Genomic DNA, 18265 nt, shown 5'->3' on the forward strand with positions numbered 1-18265 from the left:
GCGCGCGGGGGCTGCGCGCGGGGGCTGCGCGCGGGGGCGGCGAGGGGCCCCGTGGCCGGGGCCCAGCGACCCGGCGGGCGGGGGGCGCCGAGGCGCGCGGAGAGGCCGCCCGGGCGCGCCGCGGGGTCCGGGGGTGCCCCGGGGCCCGGCCGACGGGACCCCGGCCGGGGGCGGGTCCGCGGGGCAGGTCCGGGGGCTGCGCTGCCCACCGGCCCGCGGGGCGCGCGCTCCGGGCGAGTCGGCGGCGCCTCCCCGCGGTCACGTCCCCCACGTCCCGGCCGGGCTGGCGGGCGGGGCTGGCGGCGGCGGGCGGGCCGCATCCTGCCTCCCCCCCTTCCCCCGCGGCCGCCCCTCCCCCAGGGCCGCGCCCTGCCCACCTGCCCCCCAGGCCCGTCACCCCGCAGGGCCCATGGCACCTGCGGCCGGTGGGGGGCGGGGGGCGCCCCCGGCCGGGCGGGGCTCCCGGAGCTGGGCGCGGCCTCCGGAGGCTGCAGGCCCGAGTCCCGGCGGCCACGCTGGAGGGCGGGGCGGGCGCCGGCCGGGCGGCCTGGGGAGCCCCTGGGGCGCCCCGCGGCCGGCAGGAAGGGGGAAGGGGGCGGGCTGTCCGGACAAGCCCCCTGGCCCAGACAGGCCGCAGCCCTTGGGGGGCCGCGGACCCGAGGGGCAGCCGGCAGCCGCCGGGCGTGGGAGCCTCCCGGGAGATCGGCTTTCCCTGCCCCGGGGCGCCTGTCCCGGGCGGGGCGCCTGGCTCGCGTCCCGGCCAGGCAGGTGTCACCAGAGGCCAGTGCCGGGCGGTGCCCAGAGGTGCCAGCACGCCCTCGCCGCCAGCCGCGGGGCTCCCCGAACCTCAGCCAGCGGAGGGAGCCGCGCACGTGCCTGCCCCCGCCCCCCATGCGCGGCCCTACGGGGGACGCTCCTTTCCCCCAAACTAGAGACCCCTTTCTCGCGACGCCCGTGGGGCTGGGCATGCCGGGGCCACTTCTCTGGCTGGCACCCTGCTGGGGTTAGCAGCACCTCTGGGTCCTGGGGGTGGGACTGGGGACTGTGCTGGGCCCCCGGGGGGAAGCAGCTCGGGGAGCCCCATACCCCACCGGTGGCCAGTGCCGGCCTCCTGAGGATCCCAGAAGCCTCCTGGGAGGGCCCCCGAGGGCAGCGTGGCTGGTGCGTCCAGGGCGGCCACTCCCCAGGCCCGGGGTTGGGCTCCCACTGCTGGGCATTCGGACACGCCCTCCGGGCCCTGCCAGGATGGAGTCCCGGAGCGCCCCCACCCAGGCCCAGGCTGTGGCCGTGGCCCACAGGGTTCCTGCAGCCCCTTTTGTTTTCAAGCCTCCAGTTCCTCGGGGACCCTAGAGCCTGCTCCTCCGGGCCGCGCGGCCAGAGGTAGGGCTGGGGTGCGGGGGCAGGAGCCAGGGCGCGGCCAGAGGTCGCGCCACCGCAGCCGGCGGCCCCGTCATGGCGCCAGCAGAGCCCCCAGTCCCCAGCTGGAGGGGAGGGGCGGGGGCCATCTCCACTCTCCAGGGGGGTGCGGGCCTCTACAGGGGGCCCGGGAGGAGGGGCGGCGGGCGGCAGGGGACTCCAGCAGACTCACAGGCCAGGCCTCTGATGCCGGCGGTGGGGGACGGGGCTCCAGTGGGCACCTGCCTGCACCTGGCACGAGGCTTCTGTCCCGTGAGGCGTGCCCAGCCCCCACTGACCTCTGGCTGGGGGGTGTGGTCAGCACCCGCGGGGGTCGCTGGCCCCTGGCCGCTCCGGCCACAGACCAGCCCCCCGTGGCCACAGACCAGCCGGGATGGTGGAGCCCGGCCCCTCCCGGGAAGGTGGCACCTGCCTCCAGGGGGCTGCTCTGCTGCCCCCCAGGCTCAAGCGGCGCAGGATGGGGGCTGCTTCCCCACCTGGCCGGGCGGGGGTGGGGTTGGGGGGAGGCGCGGGGGTGCCGCTGGTCCTCCAGGGCTGCCCTCCTGGGGAGGTAACCCGAGTACCAGCTGAGCCCAAAAAAGCCACTGCCCTTTAGACCGTGAGGGTGAGGCCTGGGGGGGGCAGGGGGCCCGGCCAGCAGCCGCGGGCGAGGGCGCAGGGAGGGGCGTCCCTGTCCGCACGCAGCCGACACCCGCCCCCGCCGTCTTCCCAGGGACACAGGACCGGCCCTGCTGCCATGGGCGGCGCCGTGGTGGACGAGGGCCCGCCGGGGGTCAAGGCCCCCGACGGAGGCTGGGGCTGGGCCGTGCTCCTGGGCTGCTTCGTCGTCACCGGCTTCTCCTACGCCTTCCCCAAGGCGGTCAGCGTCTTCTTCAAGGAGCTCATGCGCGAGTTCGGCATCGGCTACAGCGACACGGCCTGGGTGTCCTCCATCCTGCTGGCCATGCTGTACGGCACGGGTGAGCGCCGTCGCGGGGGCAGCCCCGCCGGGCCGCAGCCTGGAAGCCGTCCCTCCCCGGCCAGGGAGCGCGGTGCGGGGCAGGGCGGGCGGGGGCCGGGGCGCGGCGGGGCTGGCCCGGGCGGCGCGGGCGGCATCATCCTCCGCTCCCCGCAGGCCCGCTCTGCAGCGTGTGCGTGAACCGCTTCGGCTGCCGGCCCGTCATGCTGGTGGGCGGCCTGCTGGCGTCCCTGGGCATGGTGGCCGCCTCCTTCTGCGGGAGCGTCGTCCAGCTCTACCTCACCGCCGGGGTGCTGACCGGTGAGCGGGGCCCCGGGCAGGGCGGGCTCCCTGCGGGTCGGAGGCGCCTGGGCCCGCCGGCCTCACCGCCACCCTCCCACCGCAGGCCTGGGGCTGGCGCTCAACTTCCAGCCCTCGCTCATCATGCTCAACCGCTACTTCAGCCGCCGGCGGCCCCTGGCCAACGGGCTGGCGGCGGCGGGCAGCCCGGTGTTCCTGTGTGCCCTGTCCCCCCTGGGCCAGCTGCTGCAGGACCACTACGGCTGGCGTGGCGGCTTCCTGGTCCTGGGCGGGCTGCTGCTCAACTGCTGCGTGTGCGCGGCCCTCATGCGGCCCCTGGAGGCGCCCCCCGGCTCGGCACCCCCCGGCTCGGCACCCGGGTCTCGTCGCCCACCCCGGCGGCTGCTGGACCTGAGCGTCCTCCGGGACCGCGGCTTCGTGGTCTACGCGCTGGCCGCCTCCGTCATGGTGCTGGGGCTCTTCGTGCCGCCCGTGTTCGTGGTGAGCTACGCCAAGGACATGGGCGTGCCCGACACGCAGGCGGCCTTCCTGCTCACCGTGCTGGGCCTCATCGACATCTTCGCCCGGCCGGCGGCGGGCGCGCTGGCGGGGCTCGAGCGGGTGCGGCCCTACTCCGTCTACCTCTTCGCCTTCGCCATGTTCTTCAACGGCTTCACCGACCTCACGGGCTCCACGGCCCGCGACTACGGCGGCCTGGTGGTCTTCTGCGTCTTCTTCGGCATCTCCTACGGCATGGTGGGTGCCCTGCAGTTTGAGGTGCTCATGGCCATCGTGGGCACCCACAAGTTCCCCAGCGCCATCGGGCTGGTGCTGCTGCTGGAGGCCGTGGCCGTGCTCATCGGCCCCCCATCCGGAGGTGAGTGCGGGGCGGGCGCCTGTCCTCCCTGGGGCGGGCCGAGCTGGCGGGGACGCCCCCGCCCATCCCCGCAGGCTGTGCCTCAGCTCTCTCCCTGCCCCCTCGAGGGTGGGGGCGCGGGCGCCCCAGTCCCCACTGTCCCGGGAGGCTCCTGCGGGCCCTGACGAGCCCCCCTTGCAGGCAAGCTCCTGGACGCCACCCACGTCTACCAGTACGTGTTCATCCTGGCGGGCGCCGAGGTGGTGGCGGCCTCGCTGGTGCTGGTGCTGGGCAGCCACTTCTGCGTGGGCGCGGGGCCCGTGGCGGAGGCGGAGGCGGGGCAGCAGGCGCACCGCCAGCCCCCGGAGCCGGAGCGGGACTCGCGGGAAGTGGAGCGCTTCCTGAAGGCAGAGCCTGAGAAAAACGGGGGGGCCGAGGCCCGGGCCCCCGAGACCAGCGTGTGAGGCCGCCGCGGCGCCGCAGCCCACGGAGGCGGCAGGGCCGGGGAGTCCCGGCAGGGGCGCCGTGCCGGGCAGGAGGAGCGGCCGGGAGGCGCCCGAGGCTCAAGGACCAGAGACCAGGCTTGGCAGACAACGCGACTTTAATCAGCGGGGGCCGGCCCGCCGGCCTGCGCTGCGTCCCGCCCTGGGCCCAGCCCGCCGCGAGTCCTGGCGGCTCCCCCTCCAACGCGGCCTGGAATAAACCTGCGTGTGGGAGGAGCGTGAGCGTCCTCGGGCTGCCCTGCGCGCCGCGGGGCTGGGGTGCGGGCAGGGCCGTGCGGGAGCTGCCGCCCTGGGGGCCGGGGCCAGCGCCCGCGGGTGTCTGCCCCGACCTCCTCGCCCAGCCCTCACACCCACCTGCCCTTGTGGCCAGCGCGGCCCGCGTGGCCAGCGCCCGTCGGGGGCCGCCGGGCGCCTCAGTAGGTGGTGCGTCGTGGGCGCTGGGGGCGGCAGCGGGTGCCCTGGCGGGCCGTGTGCAGCCGGAGAGACGCCACGTCCCTGCTCCTCTGCAAGGAAAAGCAAGCGAGACTCACCCGGGGCCGGCGCCTGCGCAGCCCCAGCCCCTCCCCGCCCCTGCTGGCTGCCCGCGGGAGGCGGCGGGCCCTGCTCTCGGGCTGGGCGTGGACCGGGCAGCTCCCGGGGCCCACGCGCTCCAGTTCCCTTCTCTTATGGAGCCTGACGGCTGCCGCCGACCAGCTGCCCTGGGCTGGGAGGGCCGAGAGGCCGCCTCGGTCTGGACTGGCTGTGAGGCAGGTCAGGGTCAGCCCCTCCGGCCCCTGCCGGCCGGAGCACGCCCTCCTGTGCACGCCACCCCAGGCTCCGGGACACGATGCCGAGGGGGGCGGCAGGGGCCTGCCCAGGGGGAGCGGGGCGGCAAGGGGAGGCCCAGCTGGGCACTGGAGGGGGCTCCGGCGCGAGGGCCAGCAGGGCCCGGGCAGCTCTGGCTCATACCGGGCGCAGGAGGCAGCCGACTACCGTCCCCTCTGCGGCTGTGAGGGACTCTGGAAGGTGCCCCCGGGGTCCCGCGGCAAGGGGAGAAGGAACGGGCCCTGGAAGACGTTGGGCGCCGACCCAGGGCCGCCCTGCACTGCCTGCGAGCGGGAGGCCCGACCCACACAAGCAGATGGCACACGTGGGCGAGGGTCACCATGAGCACGTCCCCGGCAGGGAGGGGGGGCGGAGGCCAGAGGTCAGCTCAGGGCGCGGCCGCGGGCCCTGCCCCCGGAAGGCCAGTCCTGCCCAACGGGGGAGGCTCCTTGGTGTGGCCCAGGTCCTTCCTCCCCACCCGGACCCCCGGATCTCCGGGGAGGGGAACCCGAGGCCGAGAGGCACGACGCAGACGCCAGGGCAGGTGGCCGCGGCCAGGTCCCCCAGCCCTGCCTGCCACGGGAGCCACCCACCGGCCAGGAAAGCCCACGGGCGCTGCCCACAGGGAAAATGAAGACGGGAGGCGGGCAGGGCGGAGTCCTTGGGAGTTTATTATTTACACGCCGTCAAGTACACAGACACAGTGGTTACACGCGTGCCGACACGCCGACACGGCTGACACAGACACTCTAGCTACGCGACCTGCAGTGTGATGGGGCCACGCCGTCCCCGGGCCCGAGGCAGAGGGGCCTGGAGCCACCGTGGGCCGGGCCCCCACCGGGCTCACGGCCAGCTTGGTGGCCAGGCAGGACACCCCAGGACTGCGTCCGCAAGCAGGGTGGCGGGGGCGCCGGCCCCAGGCCAGGCCGCAGGGGGCTCCCGGCACACGGCCCCAGAGGGTCTTTCTGGCCATGCTGGGCCCCGCCCCACTTCTCGGCCTCCGTGGGGCCACAGGTGCCCGGGCCACTCCAGAGGCTCCCAGGCTGCCGGTGCCGAGCGAGGCGCGTCCCGGGTTTCGACGCAGACGAAGAGCTGACGTGCGCGGGTGAGGAGACTCAGTCTGTCCACAACTCTCCCGGCTCAAAGGCATCAGGGCGACGCAAGACCAGCACCTCGCGTGCCCGGGGCCTCCGCCCCGACACAGCAGCTCCTGAAGCACCGCTGCGGCCACTCGCTGCCCAGCCGGCCGGGGACGGAGGGGCCCAGCAGAGCCTCGGCCACCGCGCCGGCCCGGCCTGGCCGCTCGGGTCAACGCCTCTTCTCAGACCGTGACAGACGAGAGAGAAACAATAAAAAGATTTCTTTACACAGATTTAAGCCAGTAATTTTTAGCAAAATGATACAAAACTGTCTTAACGAGTCGAAGGCGGTGGTCGCGGGGCCTCGCGGGCGGCGGCCAACCCGGGGCGAGAGGCGTGGCTGGCCTCGGGCTCTGTCTCTCGCGCCCCCGGCTCTTCCAGCCCAGGGCGGCGCGCGGAGTCTGGCGTCTAGTTTGTGTGTGGCCCGCGGGCGTCGCTGGGTGTGCCTGGAGCGCTACGGGGCGAGCCACTAGCAAAGCCATTGTAACAGAGGAGTCAGCCATGCATGTCTGCCCTTCAGCACACGAGCGTCTCACCGGTGCACCACGGGCTGGAGACCGCTGGACGCCGCCCGACCGGGAATCTGTCGGAGCCAAAGCACAGGACAAGGTCAGCGTGAGGCCAGCAGGCCGGCGGGCTTGGACACACACCACGGCGGCTGCCCAGCTCCGCTCCGGACACGCGCGCCCCCGGCTGCTCCGCAGGGCCCGCGGTGGCCGGACAGCGCTCAGCAGGACAGGGACAGCGGCGGGAGAGGCATGCAGGCGGGCTGCGCGGCAGCTCGAGGACGCGCAGACCGGAGCCGGGCCTTCCGGAAGGCGACCTGCTTCGAAGACGGGGCCTGGCCCGTGCGGGCGCTGGACGCCCTCGGGCACGACGGGAAGAGCCGTCCCACGAGGCCCGAGCGCGCCGCGGAGGCAGGTGCGGTGCGGCGGTTAGTACAGACGACAGCTGCGCGGACGAGACGCGGGCAGAGACCCAACTCGCGAGAGAAGCAACACAGAACCAACGAGAGAGACGGCCAAGCCAGGGCGGCGGCCACCGCCAGCATCCCCAGAGCGGAGCGTGGAGTGGCCACCAGGTGTGGCCACGCAGGGAGACGGCAGGAGGCAGTGGTGTGACCGGCCACCCCCGTCTGGGGCTCCTGCGGACAGCTCTCCCGGGCCGGGCCGCTGACCGCAGCTGCGCTGAAGCCGCAGGCGCTGGCATGCAAGCCCAGGGCCCGCACCCAGGCGGCAGCTGGTCAGCTCCCCGGCCGGGCGGCCGTCTGCCGGACCCTCAGAGCACACTCACCGGTGCCGCCTTCCGACGGGAGACGTGCCGCTACTTGCCGTGGTGCTCGAAAGGAATGCTATTCTGAGGTGGGAAGAGACAGCTGTCGTCAGGCTAACGGGTCGGCCGCACGGCGGCCCTTTTGCCTCCAGAGGTGCCTCCTCGTTGCCCGGCCGGCCGCCAGCACCGCAGGGGAGGCTGGGAGCCGCTGGGGACCCAGCCTAGTCGCTCTGCGGAGGGTCTGCAGCGAGGCCCCGAGTGGCTCCCCTGTGCCCAGGGGCTCTCCGCACCGATGCGGCTCCACCAAGGCCTCGCCCGCCGCCTGGGCAGGAGAGGGAACGGCCACCTCTGCGACTTGGGGACGGGACACATCCCTTGTGACAAGAGCAGGAGCTGCTGCCGCCCCTTTGGGGGGCACAAGAACCAGCGCTGGGTACCCGAGCAGCGTCACAGCACGGAGGTGGGGAGAGCAGGTCCACCCAGTGACACCCTCAGCCCCGCTGTCTGCCGGAGGTGCCGGCCCGCGGAGCAGCGGCGACCGGCTGGGGGCGAGACTCCCGAGAGCAGCGACAGCCAGGGCGGGGCCGCACCTCGCTCCCCTCGAGGACACAGCGACCACGGGGAAGGGCCACGCCGGCCTCCAAGTCCGCGGGACACCCTACGCCGGAGGCCCCTTGCGGCGAGTGTGAACTGGGGCTGCCGTGGGCAGTGCGGGGCGCCATAGAAGCCCCTAGCCTGGGTCTCAGCCTCTCGCCACAGGCCGGAAGGGCTGCGGCACGAGGAGTTCTAGGAGACTCCCCGCAGGACCAGGGACCAGAGCAGGTGCCCTGCGGGACACCAGAGCCCGCCCCTTGGGAGACCTGACTGCCCAGCCCGCGGGATCAGCCCCCCTCCCCCATGGCCCCACCTGGCAGACGCCTCCTCTCCCGAAAGCCAGCCCAGCCCGTCCCGCCCGAGTCCCTGCACGCAAACGCCCGGGCTAGACAAGGCCACGCTCACGAGGTCTCCCCCGACGCGTCCAGGGCCCCAGTGCTGGGCCTGCTGACCAGACGGCACCTTCCTTCAGTGGGGAGAGGCCAGGACAGGTGCCATCGAGACTGACCTCGCTGTAGGGGGTGCACCTTCGGTCTGGCACCAGGTCGCCCCTGAACGCAAGCTGCCCCCACCAGAACACAAAAAAAGTTGGGAGCAGCCCTTGGATGCCCAGGGCCGAGCCCGGGCGCCCGCATGGACCTGTGGCTTCCTGACCAACCACTCCTCCCACGCCTAGCCCGGCACGGGAACCGCGGGCAGCAGTGAGCAGCAGTCCAGCCGGGGAAGGCTGGCCTACTCCCAGAACGCCGCCTGGCAATGCCCAGGGACAGTCAGGACGCCGGCACGGGAGGGCAGGCACCCCCATGGGGATCGTGCCCAAGGCACCCTGGGCGCAGTCTGGGGAGGTCAGCATGTGCGAAGAGTGTCCTGCTGAGGGGGCGGCGGGGGGGGGGGCCGAACGCAGCCGCTGGGCTGAGCCCATTTCCACAGGCACAGACGCACCACGGGGGCGGGGAAGACTAGGCCTCGGGCCCAGGGGCGGCACTGGGCAGTGGCTGCCAGAGCACGCCGCAGCGAGGCCGCGACAGGGAGCGAGTGCCGGTCAGCTCGGACAAGGGAGCAGCCCACGCACCGCTGCCCTCGGCCGCGCCCGCAGCCATCCCGACCCCGGCAGAGCAGACGCAGAGGGACACGGCGACCCCCCCCGGCCCACGCACCTGCGAGGTGGACATGCGGGAGGCGTCCTGCCGGCCTGTGAGGTCAGACGAGGACACGTTGACGGGGGCGCCGCGGTGCAGCCGCATGCTCACCTTCCGCTCGCGCTCCACGCCGGACACGGGCCGCGGGGAGGTGTTGGCTGGGACGGGACGGGTGCTGGTGAGGCCTCGGCTCGCTGGCCCGGGAGCCCCAGGACATGCGGCTGGCCGGGGGGTGGCCACCAAGGGGGGCTCTGGAGGAACGCGCCGCACAGGACCCAGCCCTAGGAAAGGGGCGTCCAGGGCCGCCCACCATATGCTCGGGGTGTGCTGGGGCCCCGGGGCACTCACCTGTGTGTGAGGTAGGGGTGAGGGGAGTGGGCGGAGCCGCGTCCTGTGTGCCCCTCAGCCGGCCCGAGGCCGTGGAAGGCAGCCCGCGGGGGGCGGGGTTGCGGGAGTGTCTCAGCCGCTCCTCCCGGTCCCGGCGCTCCCGCTCAGCATCATCGGCTGCCCGGCTGGCTCCCTGTGGAGAGGGTGGGACAGCTGCAGGGGGCGTGGAGAACCCGTCCCCACCCTTGGCTGCTGGACAGGACGGTTGGCCTCGGCCCCTGCGGCAGAGGGGGCCGCCCTGAGCCCAATGCTGCCCGGCTGGGGCTACTCCCCGGACACCACAGGGTCTGGTCCCGGGGGCAGAGGTGGGTCTGACCTGGACAGTCGGGGCCACCCCAGGACGGCAGTGCCTGTGTTCCAGCGAGGCCCGCCAGACCCAGGGCATCGGGTGTGGGCACCTCCACAGCCCTCCAGGGCCACAGGCATGAGCAGCAGCACCCCCCCCCCCCACTGGCCCAAAGCTCCCAGGGTGAGGCGCAGAGCAGGGCTGCGGGGCAGCGGGCCTGGGTGCTGCTCTGGCCGAGGGGCAGCCTCAGTCTCCGGCACCACCGCCAGGGCAGTCCTGAGGGACCCGGGGGTCCTGCTGTGCAGTGCCTGAGGAGGAGCTGAGTCCCTGCCAGATCCCGTCACCCTGAAAGGACCGTGTCTGTTCTTAGGGTAACTGTGCAGCGCGAGCGTGCATGGCAGAGGACACAGGGCCCGGCAGCAGGAGCTCTGGGCGATGCCTGGAGGGCAGGGACACGGAGGGTGTCCAGGACCTCCGCGCGGGGCTGCCCAGCCTGCTCTCGCAGAGCACTGAGTCTCGAGAAACGACCTTTCCCCCAAAGCAGACAGCGAGGACGCCGGCGCCCCAGGGTGCAGGGCGTGGGGGGCAGGGCGGGGCGCACTCACAAACTTGAGCATGTTCCAGTCGAACACGTAGTCGTAGGAGAAGCCCTGGCGGTGGAAGAGGTTCCTAAACAGCTGCCGCAGGTACGAGTAGTCCGGCTTGTCGTCGAAGCGCAGGGACCGGCAGAAATTGAGGTACGTGGCGAACTCGGCTGTGGAGCAAGCCGCGCGCACTCACCAGCGGCCCGGCCGGCCGGCAGCTCCCGCCGAGCCCGTGGCCACCAAGGGTCGGCCGGGCACGAGGCCCCCGGAGCCCCCCACCCCCTCGGGCGTCCGCAGGGAGGCCCGGCCCACCGGGACACGCACAGGGGTAGCCTTTGCAGAGGACCTCGATGGGCGTCGACATCTTCTTCTCGCTGATGCGCTCGTACTTCTGGCGCTTGGTGGCGGCCTTGAGGCCCTGCCACGGCAGGGAGCCCAGGTTGAAGTACATGAGCACGTAGCCCAGCGACTCCAGGTCGTCCCTGCGGGACTGCTCTGCAGAGAGGGAGGCCGGGTCAGGGCGGCCGCTCCCGGGAGAGGCCCCAGGGCCGCCCCGCCTGAGACCCGGGCCGGGCGCGCGCTCACCGATGCCGAGGTGCGTGTTGATGGAGGCGTACCGCGCCGTGCCCGTGAGGTTCTTGTTCTCCCGGTAGGGGATGTGCTGGTGGGTGCGGGCGTCCCGGTACTTCTTGGCCAGCCCGAAGTCGATGATGTACACCAGGTTGCCCTTCTTGCCCAGCCCCATGAGGAAGTTGTCGGGCTTCACGTCCCGGTGGATGAAGTTCTTCGAGTGGATGTACTCGATGCGGCTGATCTGCGGTGGAGACGCGCCCGGGTGAGGCTGGGGTCAAGAGGCCCGCGCCCGCCGCAGCCCAGACCCGACGGAGCCTGCTCTGACGGGCCGGCCCTCTGGGCCGGGAGGCCGATTCCCGAGGGCCCCGGCGCCGCGCGGCCGCTCACCATCTGGTCGGCCAGCAGCAGGACGGTCTTGAGGCTGAACTTGCGGGAGCAGAAGTTGAAGAGGTCCTCCAGGCTGGGGCCCAGCAGCTCCATCACCATGACGTTGTAGTCGCCCTCCGCCCCGCACCACCGGATGGTGGGGATGCCCACTGTGGGGGACACCGGTCAGGCCCTCGAGCGCCTGACGACGGGACCGAGGCGGACGCCACGAACACGCCGTGGCTCCCGCTCGCGCCGTCACCTGCGGCCCCCCTCCCGGCGTGCGGCTTCTCCCCCGCGGCCAGGTGTGCCCCCAAGTCCAGCCTGGCGCCGGGCCGCACAGCAGCAGCACAGCCCCTGCCCCCCAGAGGCCGCTCAGTCACCTACATGCGCCGCGCCAGCCCGAGCTCAGGCACCCGCGTGGGAAGCAGAAGGTGTCGGATCCCGCAGCCCCCGCGGGCCGCCCCGGCTCACGCTCACAGTCGGTCTCCAGAACAGACAGCCCCGTCTCGCGCCCAGGCAGGGCTCCCGCCAGGAGGAGCGCCAACCCCCCCCCCCCGGAAGAGGCCGAGCAAGGGAAGCCGCCAGACGGGCAGGTAAACGACCCGCCGGAGGAAGGGCCACGGCCTCAGCAGGACGAGCAGCGCCCAGGTGGGGAGGCCGGTCCCGAGACGACCCCCGGGGATACTCCTCGGCCCCGTGAGGCTGCAGGAGAGACGCACGGAGACCGGGCGAGATGAAACCCGGGAGCCGGGAGAGCCAAGCGCCCCGCCCCTCCGGCGTTCCGGGGCTGCGCGAGGACGGAGGCGGCCGGTTCCTCCGGCCCGCCCGTACCCAGCGCCCCCGGAGCAGCAGGGCCGGGCTGCGGCCAGACCTTCCCTGAGAGTCGGGAGGGTCAGGCGTGCCCCCGACAGGGAAAGCCACAGACGGACGACCCAGCCTGGCGCCCCGCGGCCGCGCAGCGGGAAGCACCCGGACTGGGCCTAACGGGCGCCGGGGAGACGGCAGCAGGAGGCACGAGTCGGGCCCGGCCTCCGGCCAGCGGAGGTTAAAGCAAAGGCAGAAAACGGAGTCGGGGCCCAGACGAGAGCCCGTCCCCGGAAGCCCGTGCCCGCGGGCGCGCCTCTCGTCACAGGAGAGGGAGAGAGGGCAACGCGGCCCGCGGGGCCCCAAAGCTGCCGGCGCCTAGGGAGCGACCCCGGGTTCTGTGCCCAGAGCCGGCAGCTTCATGCGGCAGACGGAGCCTCCGGGAGACACGAACCCGCTGCGGCAGCTCCTGCCTGGTCTCCCGCCAAAGGCACCTGGGGCCCGGCAGGCCTCTTAGCGGGGGATCCCCGTGCCCACCACCCGCGTGGCCCGCGCGGTGACCCAGCAGGAGCGTGCCCAGCCTGGCTCCATCTCTGCCCGGTCGAGCCGGAGGCCAGCCCGCGCCCCGCAGCGCCGAGCCCGACGAGCCCCCTTCGTGGAGGTCAAAGGTGCCGACCCACGGCTGGGGCCCGATCACTTTTCATTTTGACAACGAGGCGTTTCGGGGTAACGTGGGGCCCAGCACACACGCCTGCGCGGGCCTTTCTCCAGGGCTCCACCCTCGTGGCACAGGCACCCTGCATGCCAACCTCGCACGCAAGCATCTCTGACCAGGTCCTTGACTCTTAGCAGCAAGCTTCCCGTGGGCGGGGAGGACAGGGCACAGGCGAGGCAGGCAGCGCCTGGGAACCACCCGGGCCGCCCTGGCCTGCGGCAAGGGCTCACCATGGACATGAGCCCCACAGATTTCGTGACCTCTGGCTTGTAAAACGCATCCAGAGGGGCCTCCCTGGGGGCGCAGGAATCAGTCTCCCCACTGTGAAGCTATCACCAGCCGCTGCCGCCTGAGCTCGACCCCGGCCGGGCAGTGACCCACAAGGTGCGGCAGACCTCTCCTGTCTCCCTGCTGAGCCCCTCAGCAGTGGATCCGCCTGCTCTGCTCCCCACTCTGTCTCTGGGGAGTCCTCGCACCCCCCACCTCTGGCCCGCACCCCAGTTCTTGGATGCGTAAATAAATCTCAGAGCAAAAACAACCAAGCCACGTTGTGCTAAAGACACCGCATGTCTGACCAGGAAGGCGGGAGCCGGCCAGCAGGTCCGGGACGCGGGGCCCGTGGCAGGGCTGGCGTCCACCCTCGCCATCACAGGTCCCGCTCGCCCTGCTCCGCACGCGCCCACCGGCCCTGGCCAGACGCGAGCCGCCACACACCTCTCTGAGGGCTCGGCAGGGCGGAGGCTGCTCCGGGGAGGCTGACTTGGGACGAGCCGCTCACACCGCTTCCGGATTCTGCCCGGACGTCACTTGCCCCCGACCCCACCTGCCAGAAACACAGCTGCCTCCCCGGATTTCTGCCATTTCAGACGTTCGCCCAAAAGCCCAGCCGGGCCCGGCAGGTGCAAACTTCTGGGGCGGACATTGACCCCGGGCGGCCGACTCACATCTGCGTCCCGATTCCTGACACGGCGCTTGCAGAGGCTGTGTTGGACCCGCAAGAGGGCCGCCCGGGCCCCGTCCGGCCAGCACGGCGCTGCCCTCACGCCGGCCAGCGCAGCTGCAAGCGCCCTCATCCACAAGCAGGTAGCCCAGACCCAGCTGCCGGGGATAGCCGGTCCAGGATGCCCGCTGACCCTGGAGGGCCACCCAGCCATCTCTGGGCAGGGCCGAGGTCTCCTCCCGCTCCGCCTGTCAGGGCGCGTCCGCAGACGCTACCGGACCTCATCTCCTGCTCTACCAGACATGGGCCTCCAAAGAGAGCGCTGCAGATGCTGACCTGCCCGGGGCATACGGAGTCGGCAGTCAACCCCGAGGCGCCTGGCCAGGAAGCAGCCAGATGGGGGTCCCCTTCTGGAATCCTGGGGCTTAAAAACCCCGGAGAACGACCATAAGCAAAAGGAGCCGGCGCTTCCTCACATGTCTAAGCACAGCCTCATGCGGTCCGTGGCTCTGCCCCAAGGGCCTTGTGCTGGCCTCGATGATGGGATGGCACTGCCCGCGGCCCAGCTGGGCAGCCCTGCGTACTGGAAAGCCCTTCGTCAGCTTGGGGTCCCTGTCTGCGGAACCAGGTCCCACCCTGGCTACCTTCAGCGGGTTTCCCTCCTGCTGCCCTGGGGTGCCCAGCTTGCGAGTTCTCGTAGAGATGCTAGTCCCTAAAATCCAACAGGGTTTTTGAGACGGGAGCATTGGCTCAACCACAACACCAGGCCACACCTCGAGAAGCTGGAGCTCTGCCGAGGGCGTCCGAGGGCTAGGCCCTGCCAACCTGTCCCCAGGACAACAGCCGGGAGCGTCCGCTCCTTCGGCCCGAGACCCAGGCAGGACAGCCCCGGACATGCGGCTCCGCGGAGAACCTGTTGCTCCGCGGTCCATGAACAGGGGGCCCGGCCTCTAGCAGGGCACGGGTTAAATCGCCGTTGTGGAGCAGAGGCCAGAAAGCCTGGCGCAGGCCTCCTGCTGCCATGAAGCGCACCCCATGGAAGCGACGTGGCCCCGCGGGCGTCCAGGAGGGCAGCACGGCCGCGCCTCAGGCATGAAACCCTAGGCCCCCAGACGCCGCACGGCACGCCGGGTCTCCAGTGAAGCTCTCCTACTCCGTGAGCCAGACCACTGAGTCCCCCAGAACCCCAAGGCCGGGCTGGAGCCGGGCTCTTCGACATCAGGGCTGGCCTCAGCCCCAGGAAAAGCGGTGGAGCTGGAAGGGCTCAGCGGCAGCTCCAGCTTGCAGGCAGCGAGCGACACGACGCGAGGGAGCATCCCAGAAGCAGGAAGTTCCGCTCCAGTGCCAGGGACCCACCGCACGCGTGGCCCCGGCGGCCAAGAGCCTACCTCCTCCCTGCATCATCTTGTAGATCTTGCTCTCGATGTGGAGCTGGGGGTGTTTGGTCTTGACACACTCCAGCTTGATGGCGACTTCTTCTCCGGCAGCGATGTCCGTACCTGGGCGAGAGGGGAACCGCAGGTGAGCGCCGGGGCGGCCAGAAGCAGTGAACGCGGCTCTCCTGGGCACCCAGCAGGGCCTGTGCTCTGCCCAAAGGGGGCGCCAGTGGCTCCAAACCCGGGGAAATCACCCTCATTTTCACTTTTTAAGGAGGAGCATCTGGCGGGCAGGGAGGGCTCCCTGGCGCAGCCACGCCAGTCCCCAGCTCTCGCATCTGACCGTCCTGTCCCTGCGGGTGAGGTGACCATCACCCGCCGAGGCCAGGCTGCAGGGGAGCAGCAGGGTGACCCCTGGGTTCCCAAGTCATCCCCGTGGGGTTGCCACGCCGCCATCGCAGGCCTCACAAGCCCAGTGTGGGGAGCACAACCCGCCGCCCTGGCCGGGGCACTTCCGAGCACCACACGCGGGGGTGGCGGGAGGCAGCGCGAGGCCCCTCGACCAGGCTGAGCGACACCCTTCCTGGGACAGGACGCCGGGCGCTTCTCCGGCCCCGTCAGAGCTGTCGCCCGCCCACCTGCAGCTGAGTCGCCAGCGGTGGTTCAGAGGCAAACCAGAGTCCACTTCTGCAAACATCCACCTCCGGGTCACGCCAGCAAGGGGCGACCCCACTCCTCGCACAGCCGCCCCCAAGGCCTGCGCTGGGCCAGGGCCAGAGGCAGAGCCCCGCACCCAGCAGCGGGAAGGCGCTCGGGTGCCCCGACAGGGCCGGGGTCCCTCCCGCAGGGCGCTGTAGCCTGGCGCAGGGCCCGGCCAGAGCTGCTGACTCAGCCGCCCGCCAGCGGGACGGGCGGGCGCCGGGAGGGACAGTCCCGCCCCAGAGCCGCCAGATGGACGCGCAGCGCTCGTGGCTCCCAGGGGTAAGGCCGGCGAGCGCCAGAGCCGCGGACCGCTGCCTGCCGTCCGCCCAGCCTGCCCGGAGGAGCAGGGACGGCCGCCTCCTGCCAACCTGGACTGGAACCAGCCGCCGAGGCGAGGCCGGGAGACACGCCTGCCCCCAGGCTGCCAGCCCCGGGCGCCCTCTGCCCGGGCGGGCGGATCCGCGATGCGAAGCGACTTCGTGGCCCCGCGACGGCCTGGCACCTGGGCCCGCGGGCCACCCAGAGCGTGACTCACCCTCCCGGCTGGGCCACAGGACCAGCACCCCCAGGCGGGGGCTCGCGCCCTGCCCCGCGGCGGCCACAGAGCAGAATCTGACGGTCAGCGCGGGACGCGGCCAAGGACCGCGGGCACCGGGCACCCGTGGGGCAGGCGGACGGGCCACAGGGCGCAGGCCCGCCGGAGGGACGGAGCAGCGCCCCGCGCAGGGCGGTGCGCCCAGGTCTCTGCCCGCCCGCCCGCCGGCTCGGCTCGGGGCAGCGCTGCCCAGCCCGGCCCCCGCCCCCGGGCCGCACCCGCCGGGAGAGGCCGGGAGAGGCCGGGAGAGGCCGGGGCTCCGGGGTCAAACCCCGGGGGCGGGCGGCGAGGGCAGCCGCGGCGGAGGCGGGCCGGGGGCCGGGGGCCGGGGGCGGAGGCCGCTCCCGGGGCGCTGCTCCGGGCGGCGGGGCGGGTCCTGCCGAATGTGTCCGGGCGCGGCGAGGGGCGGGGGCCGCGGGGGGCCCAGGCTTGCGGGAGGGCGCGGGCGGGGCGCCCGGGGGCGCGTCCACCTGCGGCTCCGGGGGAGGCGGCCGGGCCGGCGGCGGGGCCTGGCAGCGCCCGGCTCGGGTCCGCCGCGGGGGGCACGGGGGTCAGACCCGGCCCCGAGACGGGCCCACCCGGCCCCCCGGCCCCGCGCCCCCGGGGCGCCCCCCGCCGCGCCTCGACCGCACCCACCGGGCGGCGGGGGCGCCCCCCGGCCCTTCCCCGCGGACCCGGGCGGGCGGGCCGCTCGCGCAGGCGGCCGGGGGGCCGGGGGGCCGGAGAGGCCGGGGGGGTTGGGGGGTCGGGGGGGCCGGGGGGGCCGGAGGGCCGGGGGGGCGGGGGGCCGGGCGGCCGGGGGGGCGGGGGGCCGGGCGGCCGGGGGGTTGGGGGGCCGGGGGCCGGGGGGCCGGGCGGCCGGGGGGGCGGGGGGCGCCGGGCCGGGGCGGGCGGGGTCCCCGCGGGGCGGCGGGCGGCGGGGGCGCCTCACCGAGGTAGATGTCTCCGAAGGAGCCGCTGCCGATCTTCCGGCCCAGCCGGTACCTGTTCCCGACCCTGAGCTCCATGGCGGCGGCGGCGCGGCCCGGCTCGCTCCTGCCCGCCCGGCCGCTTCCTGGGTCTGCGCTCGGGGAGGCGGCGCCGCGGCGGCCGCGACTGCGGGTCCGGCTGCCGGCTCCGCCCCCCTCACGGCCCCGCTTTCACCATCGCTTTCCGGCCGCCCCGCCGCTCCCAGCGCCTCAATACGGGGCGGATGGGACAGTCCGAGCGCCGCCGCCCCTGCTCCGGCCCCCGCCGGCCCCGCTCGCCCTCTCCCCGCCGCGGATGGACTCGGATCTTCCGGGCCTAAATTCCCCCTCAGCGGCCTGAAGGAGCCGCCGCCATCGCGCTGTGACGTCACTTCCCCTAGCAACGCGGCGGGGCGGGGCGCGTCGCCCGAGGGGCGGGGCCGAGGCTCCGGCGGCGGGGCGGGGCCCGGGCGGGGCGGGGCCCGGGCGGGGCGGGGCCCGGGCGGGCGGGGCGGGGCCCGGGAGGGGCGGGGCGGGGCCGCGGGCTGGCGCGCGAGTCGGGGTCCCCGGGACCCCACAGCCTTCCGGGCGCGTCTCCCGCGCAGCCCGGGCCGGCGCCTTCCCGCCCGCGGGCCCCGCGCGCTCCGCGGCCCTTCCCGGCCCCGACCCCGTGGCCGCAGCGGTGGGCGCGGGCTGGGGGGACACGGCCTCGGGGCGCGGGGTCCGCCCGCCGGTGCCCAGAGCCCTGGGCGAGGGAGGCCGGGCGCGGGGGGGGGGGTGCCCCGCGGAGGGCGCGGTCCGGCGCAGGCTTGGGGGGAAGCGGCCGCCCCTTCTCTCCGGCCCCGGCCGCCCGCGCTGGGTCCCCCGCCTCGGCCGAGCGTCCCCCTCGCCGGGACCGCCCTCCTCGCCCCGACCCGACGGAAAGGACTTTCGGGGGCTCCTCCGGGCCGGCCCCGGCCAGCGCAGGGGCGGCAGCAGCCAGGGCGCGGGGTGCGGCCCGGGCCAGGGGTGCTGGGGGCGCCCCGCC

The 18265-nt window shown here is 73.9% G+C and overlaps 2 protein-coding genes across 5 annotated transcripts; one reads left to right on the forward strand and one right to left on the reverse strand.

Annotated features, from left to right (window-relative positions):
* Nucleotides 1–2152: 2152 nt before the first annotated feature.
* Nucleotides 2153–4072, forward strand: SLC16A3 (solute carrier family 16 member 3; the record flags this gene model as incomplete). Its single annotated transcript, XM_084238333.1, has 4 exons — nucleotides 2153–2375; nucleotides 2531–2674; nucleotides 2760–3530; nucleotides 3711–4072. The coding sequence occupies 4 exons, from the start codon at nucleotides 2153–2155 to the stop codon at nucleotides 3971–3973; spliced, it is 1401 nt and encodes a 466-aa protein (XP_084094459.1). The 3' UTR covers nucleotides 3974–4072.
* A 353-nt stretch (nucleotides 4073–4425) lies between these two features.
* On the reverse strand, nucleotides 4426–17526 carry CSNK1D (casein kinase 1 delta; the record flags this gene model as incomplete). 4 transcript variants are annotated; one of them, XM_084238350.1, is made up of 9 exons in its annotated part: nucleotides 17223–17526; nucleotides 15007–15117; nucleotides 11178–11326; nucleotides 10803–11031; nucleotides 10542–10712; nucleotides 10239–10387; nucleotides 9309–9480; nucleotides 8979–9118; nucleotides 4426–4515 (listed from the first exon to the last, which is right to left on the reverse strand). In XM_084238350.1, the coding sequence occupies exons 1-9, from the start codon at nucleotides 17296–17298 to the stop codon at nucleotides 4426–4428; spliced, it is 1287 nt and encodes a 428-aa protein (XP_084094476.1). In that variant the 5' UTR covers nucleotides 17299–17526. The 4 variants fall into 4 exon arrangements, with proteins under 4 accessions (XP_084094476.1, XP_084094479.1, XP_084094478.1 ...); XM_084238353.1 differs by lacking the exon at nucleotides 4426–4515 and adding an exon at nucleotides 6488–6538; XM_084238352.1 differs by lacking the exon at nucleotides 4426–4515 and adding an exon at nucleotides 7251–7311.
* Between the last annotated feature and the right edge of the window lie 739 nt (nucleotides 17527–18265).

The sequence above is a fragment of the Talpa europaea genome (genome assembly GCF_964194135.1).
Source record: "Talpa europaea genome assembly, chromosome: 7".
Lineage (NCBI taxonomy): Eukaryota > Metazoa > Chordata > Mammalia > Eulipotyphla > Talpidae > Talpa > Talpa europaea.